This window comes from Convolutriloba macropyga, chromosome 12, assembly GCF_964194025.1.
Source record: "Convolutriloba macropyga chromosome 12, txConMacr16.3, whole genome shotgun sequence".
NCBI classification, from domain to species: Eukaryota; Metazoa; Xenacoelomorpha; order Acoela; family Convolutidae; genus Convolutriloba; species Convolutriloba macropyga.
In genome coordinates, this window is record NC_134479.1 from 47,087,831 (window position 1) to 47,104,939 (window position 17,109).

Consider the following 17,109-nt stretch of genomic DNA (forward strand, 5'->3'; position numbering starts at 1 on the left):
AAATGGATTTTGCGCTTGAAAAGAGCACTCAAAAGAACAAAAATTCTCAAATTTTTGCGAAAAATTTTCCTATTTTTTTGGCGCCCTAAAACAGTATGAAATGGATTTTGCGCTTTAAGAGAGCACTCAAAAGTGGTTTTTTGTTGACTTTACATTTTAACCTATTCAGTGTGAGGGGTAGCAACACACAAAAGTTTCAAATTTTTGAGAAGCAACTTTCATAATTTTTTGAAGTTATAAAATTGTATGAAATGGATTTTAACCTTTAAGAGAGCACTCAACAGTGACTTTTTTGGCTTCACTTTTTTCACCTATGCAGAATGGGTTGAAACATACAAAAAGTTTTGCGAAAAATTGTTTTATGATGAGGCTTCTAATGAAATAAAGACTGAAAATATTTTCAAAAAAGATTATTTGATTACAAAAATTTTATTCTTTCTTACTCTTAAACTTTCCTTTTGAGATAGTTTTAGTGTCAGAGTTCCTAGAAACAAGATTTTTGGTTTCACTGAATTGGTTTTTTCACCTTTTCTTTCTTCCTTTTCTAAGGTTTGCTAAAGTAGCACTGTCACTGCTGCTGGTAGAGTTATCCGGGTTTTCCCTCAGCTTCGTTGAGAATGAAGGGGTTACTGATTTCATGATTAGAGTAATCAAATTGATGAATTGGCTTCGAAACATCGACAACATTATGTAACTCCTCGATCGAATGCATTGGTTGATGAAAGTCGGTATCAGATGTTTCCCCGGCCCACCTCCTCCCTACCTTCGTGAAGTTCGAACACATTATACGGTTCATTCAATTCCCTATCCCAATCAGTTTCGATGCAATTTTTCTTCGTAAGGTACTCATTCCTCAACGAAAAGTGTACGAATGGTTGGGCATTTTTCGATCCGAGCAATTTTGCTTTGCTTAGCGCAATTCTGTTGGTACAAACAGTTTGTATTTGATGTTTGTCGGTGTTGACATTGATGTTTTCCACTCTCACTAGATCACCGGTCTCTGGTGTCTTTTTGAACATCTCATGGTTCAATTTGGCTTTATTGAGTTTTTTGGTTTCTCGTGTAGATATTTTTGTTTGCCGTTAGCAACAAAAAGAGTGCATAGTTTTGGTTTAAGGGCAGCGAACCCATGTATTGGCGTTCCTGCATGTTTTTCCAAGAACATCGAAATCTCTAAAAGGCTAGCGCCAAAAATTATTGGTTCGTTCTATAGGATAGACCGCTTTTTCTTGGTGATCAGAGTCAATTTTTCGTCTATGATTTTGATTAATCAAACATTGCCTTCCGTTGTTGCTTTCAGAAATTCTTCTTCAAATCTAACAAGTGAAACTGACTCTCTGTTTTGCAAATTTTCACAAAAATTTTCTATGGTCGAATTTGAAAGTTTTTATTGAAATCTTGGTCAAACTTGTTAAACGCTTCATGTCGGCTTCACGTATTGAGTGCAATGTTACTAGAAAGCCACTTCGATCGTCAGAAAATAACAGCTCGGTGAACCTTGGTAATTTTGATGCCGTGGTTAATGTAGAATTTCAGGTTACCATAGTGAACCACACAGTTTTCTTGAGATGGAAGGTCTGTCTCAGCTTATTGGTGGTTGATGAAGTCAGTTTACGACTTTTTTAGTGAAGTTTGAAAGTCACTCACTTCTAGGGGATCGATCATTTCCTTGTCTGGTGAGAGTTGAAAGTCTGCATGTTTATCATTTAGTTGGTCAGGGTACTCTAAATCAACTTCAAACAGGAAACCAATATCCCCTCATCTTCAGTTTAAAAAATTTTGTGCGAAGAACCTTCTTTAACTATTCCAAAACTCCTTTAGTCGAAATGGGTATTGGAGCTTGATGCCATCGTGAAGATTATTTGCATCAAAGTTGATTATTGATGATACATCTTTCGACCCGTCAAATTGGTGTTGTTGGCAACCTCCTGTCTTTTTGTAAAGACAGAGGAGAACCCACCACGCATCATCCTCTGCTTCATGTCAAGTAATTGCCGATCAGTCAGTAGCTCAAATTCTGGTTCAAAAACTTTTAAGAAGGAACTTCTTGAAAAGTTTTAGGCCGTATAGCATTGCGAACAGTCCCATCCGTTTGTGTTATAACACACGGATCGTAGCTCTTCAAACCAACGTGCTAACTGGAGAACATCTCCTGTAACGCAATGTCAGAAGAACTGTTTGAGGCTTTCACAGTAGGACCCGTGGAACACATTATTCCACTGAATGAGTTCTTCATTGGTGACATCGATTTTGCTGTCTTTTAGATCGATCTTCCAGTTATTTAGACCTGGTAGAGACAGATCACTTAGCTCACTGAATGAGTCCAGATATGAGTAGGGAACGTTTCCTTTCTTCTTCAACAGCTTTTGTATAAGTTCTCGTCCGCATAGCTTGCAAATGGTCTAGGAGAGAAAAAATTGTGCCAGTTAAACATTGTACTATGGTATCTAAACTACAAGGCATGAACTTGAAGCTGTTAGTAAAGCGGAGGTGCTCGAACACTGCAACTTTGTCACGCTTGAAGTGCACGAGTACGCCAAAATTGAGTGCAAGAAACTTCTTATCATTGGTTGGTTTGATCTCAGCTTTTTCGACTGTGAAGCTTAGTCTAAGGACTTCACAATATGATGTATGTCATAATTTATGATATTTCGGGCAGTCACTGGAGTCTAGTTTAACGGTCTTCGTTTTAGCGTAGACTCACTGTGCATATACCCGATGAATTGTCCGTTGAAGTGACAGTGGTCTAAAACTTTTTCGTTATATTTGCTTAGATCACCATTAAAAAACCAACACTTTAATCACGTGTCTGCTGGAGGTGCTGGAGGTCCCCAGAAATCATAAGAATTTCCGCTTTTGCTTTTTGTTTTTTGTTACAAAAGTTCTATACAATAGGGTCCACTATATCAAAATGCAGGGGCTCAGGGTTATAACGCTCAACAACTATCATGCAATAATTGCGTGGAAGATGTTGATCTAATGCAAAAGTGCTTGAAACAGTTGGGCTGCTTTTTGCCGTTGCAACTGGCACAACCCGAGATTCTAGATCCAGCAAACACAACAAAAGGTGATTCCCACCTTGCCGCATAGTTCCCGCACTTCTTTACAATGTTTTTATCGAGTGTGGGCATTGTTATTTGTTCTGAGTAGTTCTCCAGACATACATTTTGATCGGAAGTGATTAGCTCTACTGATTAACTCACCTGAAAACAATTCCGAATCAGCTCATTCCATTCACAATACCCCCTTCCCCTGACTTTTGCGACAAGTTTTTTAAACTTGATAATGAGTACGTAGTGATAAGTTTATTTGTTTCGTTGGAGAAATAAGTCCAGAAAAAGGGAAATGTTTTCTATTTGACAAAATTAGGGGCAGTAGCTGTTTCTTGCCATACAGTAAGCTGAAGTTTTTAGGGGGGATTACCAAAAAAGATTTTTTGATAATAGATAATGGAGTTTTTCAAACAATTCAAGTTTTTTTCTTCCGAAAGGCTCTTGTTTAGTAGACAAATGTTGTGTAACTTAAAAATCTCATTACCTGAACACATTGACATGCAATCCATTGAAATCCTGAAACTTTGGTATCTCATGAAGTATCATTGGCATTTCAAAATTTACTTTCGTTGTCTTGGCTGTCGGGTTCCTCTATGCTTTAGTAGTTTCCACCACCGGTGATTCAACTGACATTGGGTCTTGTCGAGTCAATCTCATATTGTTCAATGTCCAGTATGCCATGCTCAATGCAGTCTTGTTAAATGCATTGCTCGTCGTTAATGTGTTCCGCATAGTCTAGTTTTGTATGAAAAACTTAACGACAAGTGTAACATTCTTTCAAAAAAGGCTGCTGGTGGTTAATATGAGAATGCCTGCGCAGCGTAGACAAACCTCGTATTTTCTCAGAGCAATGGAAACAATGGAAAACGTTGGTACATCTAGAAATACAATGTGGATGTTCTTCGGATGACTATTAACAGACCTTCGATCGCAAAGTTGTATTGAACAGTGGGGGAATGGTATCGCCATGTTGAGGCAAAGTGGTCGTTTGATCTTGAATGCACCTTCAAAAATAAAATCTTGGGAAAAATGCAAAATTGAATAAGGTTGCATGATATCAAAAAATATTTGAAGGGTCAATTAGACAAAAAATTTTCTAGAAATATTAGAGGAGGTATGAAAAAAAGAAATGTAATTGTTTTGTGTTGTAAGAAAAGATTTTAAGAGTTTATTTCAGTTATAGCTTCAAGAATTTATCAGCATGACAGTCTGAAACTTAGTCAGAAAAAGAAAGAACTGAGCATGGGTATGACAAACATTGCTGAAATTTTGGAGTAAAGAATATTAACATTTGCCTCGCGCAAAAGTTATAATGTACAACTTTTAATTGTACCTGTTGTTTAATGAAACAAAACCAAATTTACCAAGTCTTGGGATTTCAAACTGTGATTTTCATAGCTGAAGTATTTGGGAAAGTAAAACTCTTTTGTAGAATTTTTTGCTTTCAATTTTGCGCTATAACTTAAAATTAGGACAGGGAAACGCTAATGGAGTTCATTCGAGATCTAATCTTGAACGTTCAGGTTAAAAAAATTGTTTATTTGAATGTTTTAGGGGTCCATTTTTTTTCAGGATTACCTACCTTAATCTTGTAAAAACTGAACATGTTACTGATATGTTAATACAGACTATGAAAATTTTATAAGTAAATTTTTTTAGAAGAATGATAGCTTAAACAGATTAACTTTAAAACATCAGCAAAGAAAATGAGTTGGGAAAATTGAACGAGAACTTGAGTATAAGTTTTAACAAAAAAACTATAAAACAACAACAGAAAACATGGGGTGCAATAATTGAACCAGCAATTTTAAAGCATTTGAGGTAATGTGGTAATTTTTTTCTTATAGTTATAAGAAATTCCATCAGAGTTTATGAAGAGTTCTCTTGCACTTTTCAATACACTTGAAGTGTCTTTGATTAGCGGAAATTTCTCAAGATCTGGTCTTGTTTCTTCATCTCCTCTCTTTTTCGGCTCTCTGCTGAGTGTGTCTCGAAATTTGTCCCGGAGAGGTTGACCAAAAGAGCAGTTGCACTTTGCTGATCGCTGATTTGTTTGTACCACAATTTGGAGAAAAGTGACAGACTGCTCTCAAATGATGATACAGTAGGACTAGGATCTCTCATCGATGTTGTACATATTGTTGGATGAAAAGGTGATTTGGGTGATCGTGCTAGACCCCAGAGATCAGTCAAGTTGTCATAAACCGAGTTGATTTTCGAATAACAGTACAATATCGCAATCATATTTGAAGAAATTTTTTTCACGTTTCTCCAAATCCAAAAACGCAAGAGATTCTCCGGGAATTTAGATCGGGGAATAATGCCACCAGAAGTTGAAACTGTGCCTCCGTGTGTGTCTATTTTGTGTTTTTCATGTAACTTGTCCATGAAGTTGACAATTACTTTCGGGTGCAGGCGATGGTTGAGAGTGTTCCATTCACTTTTCTCGTTGTACAGCTTCTTAAAGACTTTTTTTTCTAATTTTCATTGTTTCAAACCAAGGTTGAAAAGTAAAACAGCTAGTATAATTATCTCTTAAATTTATTGGCATTGCAAAAGTTGAGAAATAAAAGAAAATTAAGTGTAAAAAATCCAAGCAAAATTAAAAATTTTCTCTCTGCATTCGAGCGCAGCTGTTGATTTTAAATTGTTGCCATACTATTTAAGAAGTTAAAGAAAGTTTTTTATTTTTTATTAATAGCTTCACTCCCAAACATAATTTGCTGACACACCCTAGGTCACGAATACTTATTCCTCATAATAAAGGTTTATCTATTCAAGAAACGTGAAACTATGGGTTTCAGTCGTTATTTCCAAGCCAGTATGATAATACGGAAAGCGCTGGCAATCTCGTTGTTTGTTGAAAATTCTATAGAGATACATGTATTTGACGCACGGCAGGTTGCGATCACTGTTTTTGTTAGCTAAACATGTAGCGAAAAAAGCAGCCTCCATGTAGGTAAACATTATATTTTACACAATATTCTGATCAATTGAAGAATTCTATTAACAGTTTACACATTTGTGTGTGTGTTCAAGTTTGTTTCCAGAGATATTCATTGGTATTTCATTTTCAACGAAAAAAAAATTTGTCTCGATAGGCTGGAAAAGATTTGTACAATGCCATTTACAGATGAGAAAGACGCCAAGTTTGGACGCGCTCAAATCGACGTTTCTAAAAATAAAAACGTTTGATCAGAGCAACGACTAAGTCTTATGAAAAGACTGGAAGTTACCTCTTTTTAAAATTATTCACAAAAAGCTGAACATGACAATGAATTTCAAAAATGAATAACAATAACACTTGAACAGTTTGAAAAACTGAAGAAAAAATCCCCAATTATTCGATCCACAGCTAACAATTCTGATGATACTGATGTAACAGCTAAGGCACAGCCAGCAAAGAAACAAAAGTTAAAGCAAAAGGCGACGAGCTACAAATTTCTGGAAAGAAAGGATTCGCTTTGACAAAATAGTGGAAGATATGAATGAGTGCTCAGCTGTTTAATTTCAAAGGAATTTCAGGATTTTTGTTTCAGACGAGAAAACATCTCCAATGTTTGCCAGGAATTACGTTGTATGCATGCACTCTGAAAACGGCTATTGTTAAGTGTTACCGTATAATCATTATCAAGTGTTGTTTGATGTGTCTGACATTTTTAGGGAAATATTGAAACAAAATAGGCTTTATGAAAATACCTGTTTGTACACAACATTCAAAATATATTTTTCAAACGGGACCACAGAGTACACAACTGTGAAGATCTTCAAAAAACTCAAGTTATCTGGGGAAAACAGAGGTTCAGCACCGCCGACAAAAAAGGAGAAAGAACCGCCATTCAGAAGCGCCTAACAAGTTTAAGCAATGTCATAGCCGTGAGCAAAAGTTAGCGCCAAAAATGGAATTGTAGCTTGCAAATCTCAGGATAATGCTGAGAAAACATCATATCAGCAATGACAAACTAACTGGTTATGAACTGAGACTCTAAAAAGATTTGCAAAAATTGTGTTTGGCCCTCATTCTGGTGCTTTTTGCCAAAAATGGATATTTTTGTGAGTGGTTATGGGAAATTAGATATTGACAATGATTTCTTGCGTGTACACTTAATTTTTAAAGAAAAAATAAAGTTTTAAAAAAATATTTCATCAAATCATGTTAGTAGTGTAAGAGCATCATGTGATGCGCAAAACATGTCAATTCAACATCACTCATCTTTAAGATTTCTCTTTCACCAAATGGTCATCAGCATTATAAATACAAAATAAGCCACACAGTATTGTGTTTGGTTTTTAATTTTTTTTAGCAATCCATACTCAGTTTGAATATTACCAGCAGAAGAAACATGTCTATTGTGCAAACGTTTATATGAAATTAGATTATGTCGCAAGGGATGATGCAAAACATAATCTCCATTCATTCGACAAATAAGTGTCCAATGTGTTCCAATTGTTGAGAATTTCATACATTCACTATAATGAAGTTGCTATGAGATAGATTAACAGGGAAGTTGTCTGCTGCCAATACAACCACAAACTTGAACTTTAACAGTTTACATCCTTGAACTAGTTTGTTTAATTTGTTTTCAACCATCAGTTTGTAGGAATATGATTTTTTGAAGAAGAATTGGGAAGAATCGATAAAATCTGATCCAGTGATGAAAATTTCAAAATTACTGGGCAAGGTGACTGAAATCTTAAGTTCATTTTTAAAATGAACAATTTGTAAGTTCAGGGTGAAAAAAGTCAGCCTGTTGTGACGCCTATTGAGTGCTGGAGGGATCAAACACCATAGTTAAATCGTAAGGGTACACAAACAAACTTATTCCATGTCCATTGTCAATATAGGCTAAATCTGACATTGTGTTGAAGTACAAGCGTTTTGCGTCCGTTGTATTTATGTGGCTCTCAGCAACAGGGAGTACATTGCAAAAAAGACAAATCTCCACCATATTAAATTTTCGAAAGTGAAATGGATTGAGTTTTTTGCTTCCTAGGAAAGCTTCATTTGTGTTAAAACAAACGGCAGGACGTTGAATAGGCTTCCTGCTAAATACATCTTCCTGTCTCCGAATTTGCAAACCAGTGGAAGCCAAAAATGTTTTTTGGTTTTGGTTTCCAAGTCAGCATAGGACGCTGGAATTGATAGTAAAGTTCACTCACCGACAGAATTGAGCGACGTTTAAGGTCAATTTTCTCACAAACAAATAAGCGTGTATAATTTTATTTGTATGATTTACCAGCACGGTCGTAAAATATAACAGTATCATCTATTGATCGCCAAAAGGAAATTTGCAGAGTGACTCTAGTCAAGAGATGTCGATCGCACCTGAAAAAAATCTTTTGCAATTTTTCCATAGAAAGTGTATTCAGCAGATTGTCTAACCAAAGCTTTTCGTCTCTTAACTTCAGCTGCTGCTATCGCTCCAGGATTTTCTTTGTAAAAATATCCTTGACAAACCAAGCAATCCGCCCTTGCTTCTTTGTAATAAAAAATTTCGAATTTAATGAAGCTTTTGTGAGCATGATTTCCAGTTGCATTTGAAATTTTTAAGCCGTTGGCTGAAACTGAACAGTCAGAAAAGAGTGAATGTAAAAAATTAATACAGAAATCAGGATCGTCTGTTTTGGTTACATCTGCTGCAGCTTCGACGTCATATTTCAATCAGCTTCAGGAGCAAAAACTATATTTCATTTGATTTCTTGGAAAATTTTCGCAGATGACTACAGTTTTTTCTGTCACCAGCAACCTCCAACTCAAGCAGGGTCCGTTCGGACTGTAAATTGATCCTGCTGTTCGACAAAACTTCCCGTCAAAAGTTACAAGAAGCGCTGGTTTTTCAAATAAAGGCAAGGAACTATGAGTTGCCTCTCTTGGTAAAATGTTAAAGATCGTCTCTAACTTTTGAAAAAAATCTGACCAACTTCTTTCGGCTGCTGGTCTTTTGAAATGGCTACCATTTTTGCTACGCTTTCTCGTTTTTGAACCTGAACATTTAGATCGTCTGCGATTCATTCCTTTTTGTTTCATTCGCAGTGCCAATGAGCCCCCTGTTTGCTTTTTGACTGTTCTTGATATCGAGTTCTTAAGCGCTTGCTTTGGAGACTTTTTTCCTCACAACATCCATTAACTCTGGTATGCTCTGAAACGAAGCTCTTTTCCAACACGCTTCCCTGCTGGTATTATAAACTTTCTTGGATGAGTTAGAGCAATCTTTCCAATACCACTTGCTGAAGCAGCAAAGCCGCTACCTCTTTGCCTATAGTGTCCCAAAAAAACAGGCAATACAGGTGCTTGATGGTTGTAGTATGATCCCATTGCTTTTACTCACCTAATTTTCTGAACTGTAACGTCAAAATGACTTTACCGGTCCATGAAAAGCGGACAAGTTGGCCTGTTTCGGTGCTTAGTTTTATGGAAATTGACTGAACCGTATTTGGAAGCAGTTTTTGTTGTCCAAATCCGAAAAAAACTATTCTGTGTGTTGGTTCAAGCTCGCAGACGTTACCGTTTCTCAACCATTGTTTTGAATCAGTTGCTCGTAGTAAAGGTTCTTCTGCATCGACAACCCATTTATAATCAATAATCAGCAATGTTTCCCGGCGCAACGATCAGCTGGAAATTCAGCCAAAAAAGCCTTGTTATCATCTTTTTGCATCATTTTGTTTACAGTTATGTCCTTTTTGTACCCAATATGTGTTCTTCGTCCATCAGGGACGCCCTTGAAACCAATAATTCTTGGAATGTTATCGCTTGAAAACGTAATTCCGTGGTATTTTCCAAAGACAATTTCAAATTCACCCGTACTTTTAATTTCTCTGAATGAAAATTTTGGTAAACCAACAGTTCTTTTAACGGTAGCTTACAACTGTGACACAGTATCAAAAGCTCCTGGCGTCAAACCTAACCGCTCACCGTTGTTGTACGCGATATGACATTGGCTCAAAGCTATACCGTTGGTGATATTTTAAACCACTAAAAATGTATGAAGTTATAGTCCCGTTTGTGATGTGCTCTATTTCAGTTGGAAAAATAATTTTACTAAAAGCTACTATCCAGTCTCCAGACAGTTGTATATTGTCTTGAAAAAATTCCTGAGTGAAGCCAATGTGTTTTGATCGAAGACCTCCATTGAAGGGGAGGAGATTTCATGTACCGTAAATTCATCCTCAAAACGTTTACTTGAAATTTTGCAGAGGAGATTCTCGTACTAAATGATGCTCGGATTGATAGAACTTACCTGAATAGTTTCCTTATCCATATTGATAAGAGAAAGCGTTGGAGTGTTCATTGTTGTAATTGACAAATTTTCAAAAATTTTGTCTGTAAATGACTGTTTGTAACTCTTTCCGATAGTGTCTTCTTTTTGCAGTATTCGTACAAGATCACCAACAAAAAGTTTTGGTTTTTAATATTACTTCTTTAAAATTAAATCCGAACGTTTGTTCATTCCCAAATATCCAGCTAATCAATTCCACTGATTTTGCCTTAGTTTTTCTTTCTTTAATACCGTTACAATAATTTACGGTCTAATTGCAATCAGTAGGATAGTTTTACCTTAAGATCAAACTATTTCTAAGTCTGAGTTGAGTAAAACTCCGGTTTGTGTACGACTTTCTCCCATTATTCAGTCAGATTAGATATGTAAATTATGTTTATGCCCCTTTAAGATGATTTTGCGGTGATACTTTTCTTTCTGTTGTGTTTACCATTTGAATTGGCTTTATTTGAGAGCTTTAACCAAAAAGATTCTTGCAATTGTCTTGCCAGATAACAGTTGCAATCTTGTTTTAAATCTGGTTTTCACTTTTGACATATTGCTCTGTAGTATAAAAAACACAAAATCTATTTGGTATAAACATCAAAGTGGAGCCACTAAGGACCAAACTAGGCTGGCTTCCTTAATCAAAAACTTGCGTGGGTCAGACGGATATGGGTCAAGGAAAGGTGGAGGAGACCCAACATAACTAAAGTCAGGTGTAGGCCAGAGCAACTCATCTTTTTTTGAGCTGGACTGGAGCAAAAAGGCCAGATGTTGGGCCAGAGCAAGCAGGCCCGCGCCTGACCCTAGAACAAGCTAAACAGACTTTGGTCACCCTGGGCGAGAAGGAGCTACACGGCACTCTCTAACCCATGAGGATGAACATGAAGAAGAAATTTGAAAAAAAAAAATTAACCTAAACCAAAAAAAGAAGCTTTTTTTTGTCGTCTTAGATGCTTATTTTATTTGAATGCTAGATCTTTTTGCCTGTTTTTGATTTTTCGGCCGTTGCTAGCAACTATTGCTTAGACCTATTTTCATTAAAATTAACAGTCTTTAGTTCGGGCAACAGTTTCAGACTGTTATCTTTAGATTATTTTAAATCAATTAAACCATTGGAATTCAGAGATCATTTCTCGTTCCTTCTTTCAACCAATTTCGAAAATTTTTTGCTATTTTCCTACCCGAGCAAGAAATTTAAGCAGTTCAATGCAATTTTGCTGTCAGAAAACTTGCAGCGCGCATAAGTTGTGAAGATATTCTGACAATTCCGACTGGAATCCAGGTTCTGTTGCTCGCTAAAATGCCGACCCATCCTGGAACAACTAGCCTTGATCTGAGCAAGTCGAAATTTAGCAATGAATGGAAAGATTTAAACAATATATAGGCAATCAATATAAGCCAGACACAATACACACAATCAGATTAGCTAGTTTTCAAATTTTGGGTTTGTAATCCATCGTGTTCATGTAGTCTTTAGGCCACAAGACGCAGCCATAAGGATGCTATCCGGGGTTGACGTTTGGCGGTGAATTTTTGTAATAAATGCGGTGAAATGCGGTGAAAAAAGTAATTTTCACCGCGTATTTCCTACATCTTTTTGCGGTGAATGCGGTGAATCGCCGTGAATTATTTATTTTCACCGCGTTCTCAGTATTCTTACAAAAAAGAATCGTCCCTACAAGGGTTCGAAGCTCTAACCTCCTGCTTGCCTTCAAATGATTATTCTACTACGCCAACTGTCACTTAGGTCTTTAAAATTTCTTGTGAATTGAGATCACATTGAGTAAACGTTGGAAAGAAAATGCGGTGAATTTCGCGGTGAACTTTTGTAAGCAATGCGGTGAAATGCGGTGAATCATTTTTTTCACCGCATTCACCTATTTCACCACATTTCTTGCATTATTTTGCCACAAAAGTCGATGCGGTGAATTTTTGTAAGAAATGCGATGAATTTTGCGGTGAACTTTTGGAAGAAATGTGGTGAAATGCGGTGAAATATTTATTTTCACCGCATTCGCCGCAATCATCGCATTTCTAACAAAAATTTACCCAAAAACCTCTACCCGGGATGGTAATCTTTCAGGATATTACTGGTTCAATACACAACAATTGTCATCTCCTCTATGTAGAAAGGTTAGAAAGTCGATTGAAAATGTGTGACAAAAACGTTTTCAAATCAACTCAGAATCTGTTTGGTATAAACATCAACTAAGGACCAACATAGGCTGGTTTCCCTAATCAAAAAATTGCGTGGGTGAGACGGATATGGGCCAAGGAAAGGTGGAGGAGACCCAACATAACTAAAGTCAGTTGTAGGCCAAAGCAACTCATCTTTTTTGAGCTGGACTGGAGCAAAAAGGCCAGATGTTGGGCCAGAGCAAGCAGGCCCGCGCCTGACCCTAGAACAAGCTAAACAGACTTTGGTCACCCTGGGCGGGAAGGAGCTAGCACACGGCACTCTCTAACCCATGAGGATGAACATGAAGAAGCAATTTGAAAAAAAAAATTAGCTTAACAGTCACTACGCATTATTTTCAAATTTTTGAATAACAAATCGTCAATTATGTGAAAAAAGTTCAGTCCATGAATACAACTTTTTCATCACACTATTTTGGCAAAGAACTTTATCCGGCCACTGGTTGGGATACTGGGTTTTGAACAGGTCACTTTGCTTATTTGTTCTCTGACTCAAGTCAGAAACAAAAGTTGATATATTAATTATAAATTAATTAATTCAATCGTTGTTAAACATCTTACAATATTCTTACAAGCTTACAAGATTTTTTTTCTCATAACGTTTTGTAAGATTTTTTTTTCTTGCAAGATCTTACAATATTAGTTTCTCAATTAGGGCAGAGCCAAATTTCTCTAGAGTCACTTCTCTATATTGCTTGCTGAACTTAATTGTCTTGTCTTAACAGGACCAAAAATATCTTTTGAATCTATATCCTGTCAAGAAGTTTGAGTAAATCACTTGCTGGAATTGAACTTATCTGAGACATGGAATTCATGTCGTCTGGTAAGAAAGCAACGCAAGAAAGGAAGCACAATTGCATGGGTGTTTGTTGTTATTTAGAGTGTTCAACCGTCTTGTACTGAACGATTTGATGCCCTCAGACAGCTACAGAATGAATTTGACCCTGGTTGGAAAGGGTTCCCCACCCAAAACAAAAAATGAAGCCTTTCGACGTGGATTTGTATCCTTCTGTTGTGGAAGTCATCAGTACCCAAGAATTAAGGACCCTGCTGAAAATTAACTACAGAGTCGCAGGAAACTTCTCTGTAAGTTCATAATGGGTACTTTTAGTCCAGATTATTTCTAATAGTAGCGTACTTTAATTACTAATTAGAGATTCTTTATCTGGCAAGTGCTTTACCGAAAATAACTATCGTCACGAGCCACCGCCAACATCTCAAAGGCTTTTATATAGGCGCTCTCCTCTTTTTTATTGCAACGAATTTGGATTGTATCGGTGCTCTGTTTTTCCGAACAATCCAATGGATTCGAACTTTATAAGAGTGCTGACTTTTTTGAAAACTGTTTATTCAATAGTTTTAATTTTAATTTCAACAATAGTTTTATCACGCTCAAATAATAAAGGGAACAGACTAGCCGGTACTTTTGAAACATGATTTTTAAATGCCAAAATTTTGTTCGCAAAAATTTTAGCGCCTATGTTCCAGAACATTCTTTGACTCCTCGAATGACTTTTCACGCTTTTTTCCTCCTTTTTGATTGATCTTAGTTCCTCTCCCACTGCTGTAAATTTTGTAAAAAGCTATTTTAACAGAAAATATAGCAGCGTGCTTTCTTCGAGGACTCGGGAGATCGGCTGCGAATTCTTCCTTGGTCGAAATTATTGCATTTTTAACAAAATTTAACCAAGCTACAACCCATGAAAAAAGATTGGCACTGCTTTCGTATTTTTTTTAATCAAATGTTAAGTTACAGACTTATACGATTCAGACACATTGTTTAAATAAAACTTCAGTGATTTTTTGTTTGTAGTTTTCAATGCGCTCTATGTTAATCCAATTAACGGTTTGTCTCGACGGCTCTCTATTGAGGCTTAATAGAAACTATATTTTAATTTTGAATATTACCACACTGTTTTAAGTACTTTGCCATCACGTGTTTTCATAAAAACTTGAAGTCTTGCCCAGTTCTGTTGTTCTCTTTAATGTCATAACAATTGGATCAAGTATTGACAGCTTCACGAAATTGACAAAATTTTGCTTTCAAAAATTTTTAGCGAAATTTTGAGTTTTGCATCTGTTTGTCACACTGATTCTGATCAATCCTCAGATCCGTCATAGGATGCCATGGATGCAATCAAAATCAAGCGAATTGTTTCAGTCCATACCCAAAGCTTTCCATGACTTCAACACAAATTGTTTTTATTTTACAATTTCATATCAATTGCGGATTTTTAAATACATTCACCACTTTTTTATTCTCTTCTACTTTATATATTTTGTGTTCAAATTTTACAATTTTGTGTTCAAGAAATTGTGTTCAAGTTTTTGTTAGCTATAATTTTTGTGAACTTTTGTTTTCGTGCCAATGTTTGTTGTTCTTATTGTCCTCTTTCTTACCTAAGGGAGTTCTTTAAGGTTGTTGTACGCTTCCAAAGTTGCTTTTCAACCTCTGATTGAGAAATTTGTTATGTTGCTTCGCTCTTTTTCGTAATTTTGTTTACAAAAAAGGTTCTCCTAAGTTTCACAAAAGATGCTAACATTTTTCAAAATGAATATCAATTTTATACTATTTCTTTGATTCGCCGTGTGATCCTTTTTAAAGCAGTTTTCACTTGACTCATTTTTTGTCCAACCCATATGACATTTCGTCCTGAAAAACGGGATAAATGGATAACGCCCTGAGGTCAGGCTCTTAGAGCCTTGTGCTTTTCTAGTCTCTAAAAATGTGAATTAACAAAGATTTTTGAGGTGGCAATTTTATGAATTGAAGGTAAGTTCTTGATCTTAAAATCAAGTCAGAAGAATGAGTGGAGAACAAAATGGAGCGAATGAAACGGGAGTGATTTTTGACAGAGGACGTCCAGATCTTGTATTTGAAACTACAGCAACTATAGTAAATGCGTTTTCAGATTAATTAAACAAATTTTGAAAAACGTGATCATCATTAATTAAATCCTAAGCTCATATCGAGTTCTCAGACAGAATTGGCCTCTCATTTGATCCTGTTTGTAGAAAATTTTGGCTGCGCTTACCATGCATCCAAAATATACTTTAAACAATCAAACAAAATAGACTTGGTGATAGGATAAGTCAATTTGGGCCGTTATCCCAATGATTACACAAAAAAACCTCAAAAAAATTGATTCCATTTTTAACAGGTTATGCTGATAACTGTCGAGCCTGCTGGAAGTCAATGTCCTTGTCAAATTTACGACCAAAGTCCAACTGGACAAATAGTTATTGGAGATGTGGACACCCATCCACTGACACCCGGAGATGAATACTTCGTCACCATCCGGACATCCAGTTTTTTCGGACTCCAGACCAGTCCCACGTATATTGTGAAATCCTTACCCGTTGATGTTATTACTTGGAATGCCTGGCTTGATGGGACTGTTGCCAAATTCGACGCGCAAGTAGCTGGTGGAGTTGGGAGCTATATAGCATACCAAATTAAGGATGAAGACGTGAACAAAAAGACTATAGAGTCCGGAACTTTGCCTTTCAGGTTAGCAACGCAAATTAAAATAAAAATAACCGCAGCGACAACTTTTAAAGATATGCAATTAAATTGGTCTATATGTGAGCCTAATGATCGTGTGTAGTTTTGTATTACAAATTAAATACTTCTTCTTTGGTATGGTTTTTTGATTTGCATAGTGACGGAAAATTCCGAAAAAAAACTTTTTTTTGAGTGTTCATAAAGTTCTTCGCTTTATTTTAAAATTAGAGTTTTTTTGTGTGTTTTTTCGCCCTCTCGAAATTTGTGTGCGCGCTGAAGTTTTCTCAATTTCCTGAAATGTTGTTTTTTTTATGTACAAAATGTACAAAAAGTACAAAAATGTACTAGTACAAAATAAAAAAAATCAAAGTTTTGTTTTTTTTTTGGTTAAAAAAATTTTTAAAGGAAATTGCCTCTTTAATTTTCCCTTGCGATAAAATTTTTTCTTTTTTGACGCTCACTACAATCAGAAACCAGTCATTTGACAGTCTTTTGGCAAAGAGGTCTTTGAGTAGTTTCCGGAATATTTTTGGCTATTTTATAGCTAAGTGAAACCAGAATTTCAGGGAGTGAAAAAAGCTTGAAAAAATTGTTTCAGTGAACAAATTCAAAGAGCGGAGAAAACAAAGAGAGAATCTTGTGTTCATGCCTTCTTTTGAAACAGCAAGAAATTTAGATGTAAAATTTTTTTCTATGCTAGCAATTTTCTCTTTTCATACGCGGCTTCTTCGAGCGCTTTTCTTTTTTGTTTTTTGAAAAAATTTCTTAAAAAATTTTAAAAAAGTTTTCTAGAAGTTTTAGAAATTTCTGTTGTGTGAAAAATTATATAGGATTAAAGTTAAAATTTTCAGGTTGTTTTGATTGCACTTCGATGAATTTTGGCAACTAAAGGAAGTTTAACTCTAATTTGAAGTTTTTGGAAAAAGCTCCGGTTATATGACTGTTTTTAGAGAATATGGCCCGATATAAACTTTCTGCTTTCTTTACAACTGAATGTTAGATTAATGCTTGTGGCAGTTTCTATTACAAATAAATCCAAGTTTTTTGGTACGAGGCATTTTTTGCATTTTGAAAAAAAGTTGCAAAAAAATTT

At 35.9% G+C, this 17,109-nt stretch overlaps 1 protein-coding gene across 1 annotated transcript in view; it reads left to right on the forward strand.

Moving 5' to 3' along the window:
• LOC142350517 (uncharacterized) overlaps positions 1-15,761 on the forward strand; it is a 129,063-nt gene extending 113,302 nt beyond the window's left edge. Inside the window, exons 13-14 of the mRNA XM_075402367.1 lie at positions 13,392-13,597; positions 15,673-15,761. Of these exons, the coding sequence (XP_075258482.1) occupies positions 13,392-13,572 (181 nt within the window). The 3' untranslated portion in view covers positions 13,573-13,597; positions 15,673-15,761. The remainder of the gene's footprint in view (positions 1-13,391; positions 13,598-15,672) is intronic.
• Positions 15,762-17,109: the final 1,348 nt, after the last annotated feature.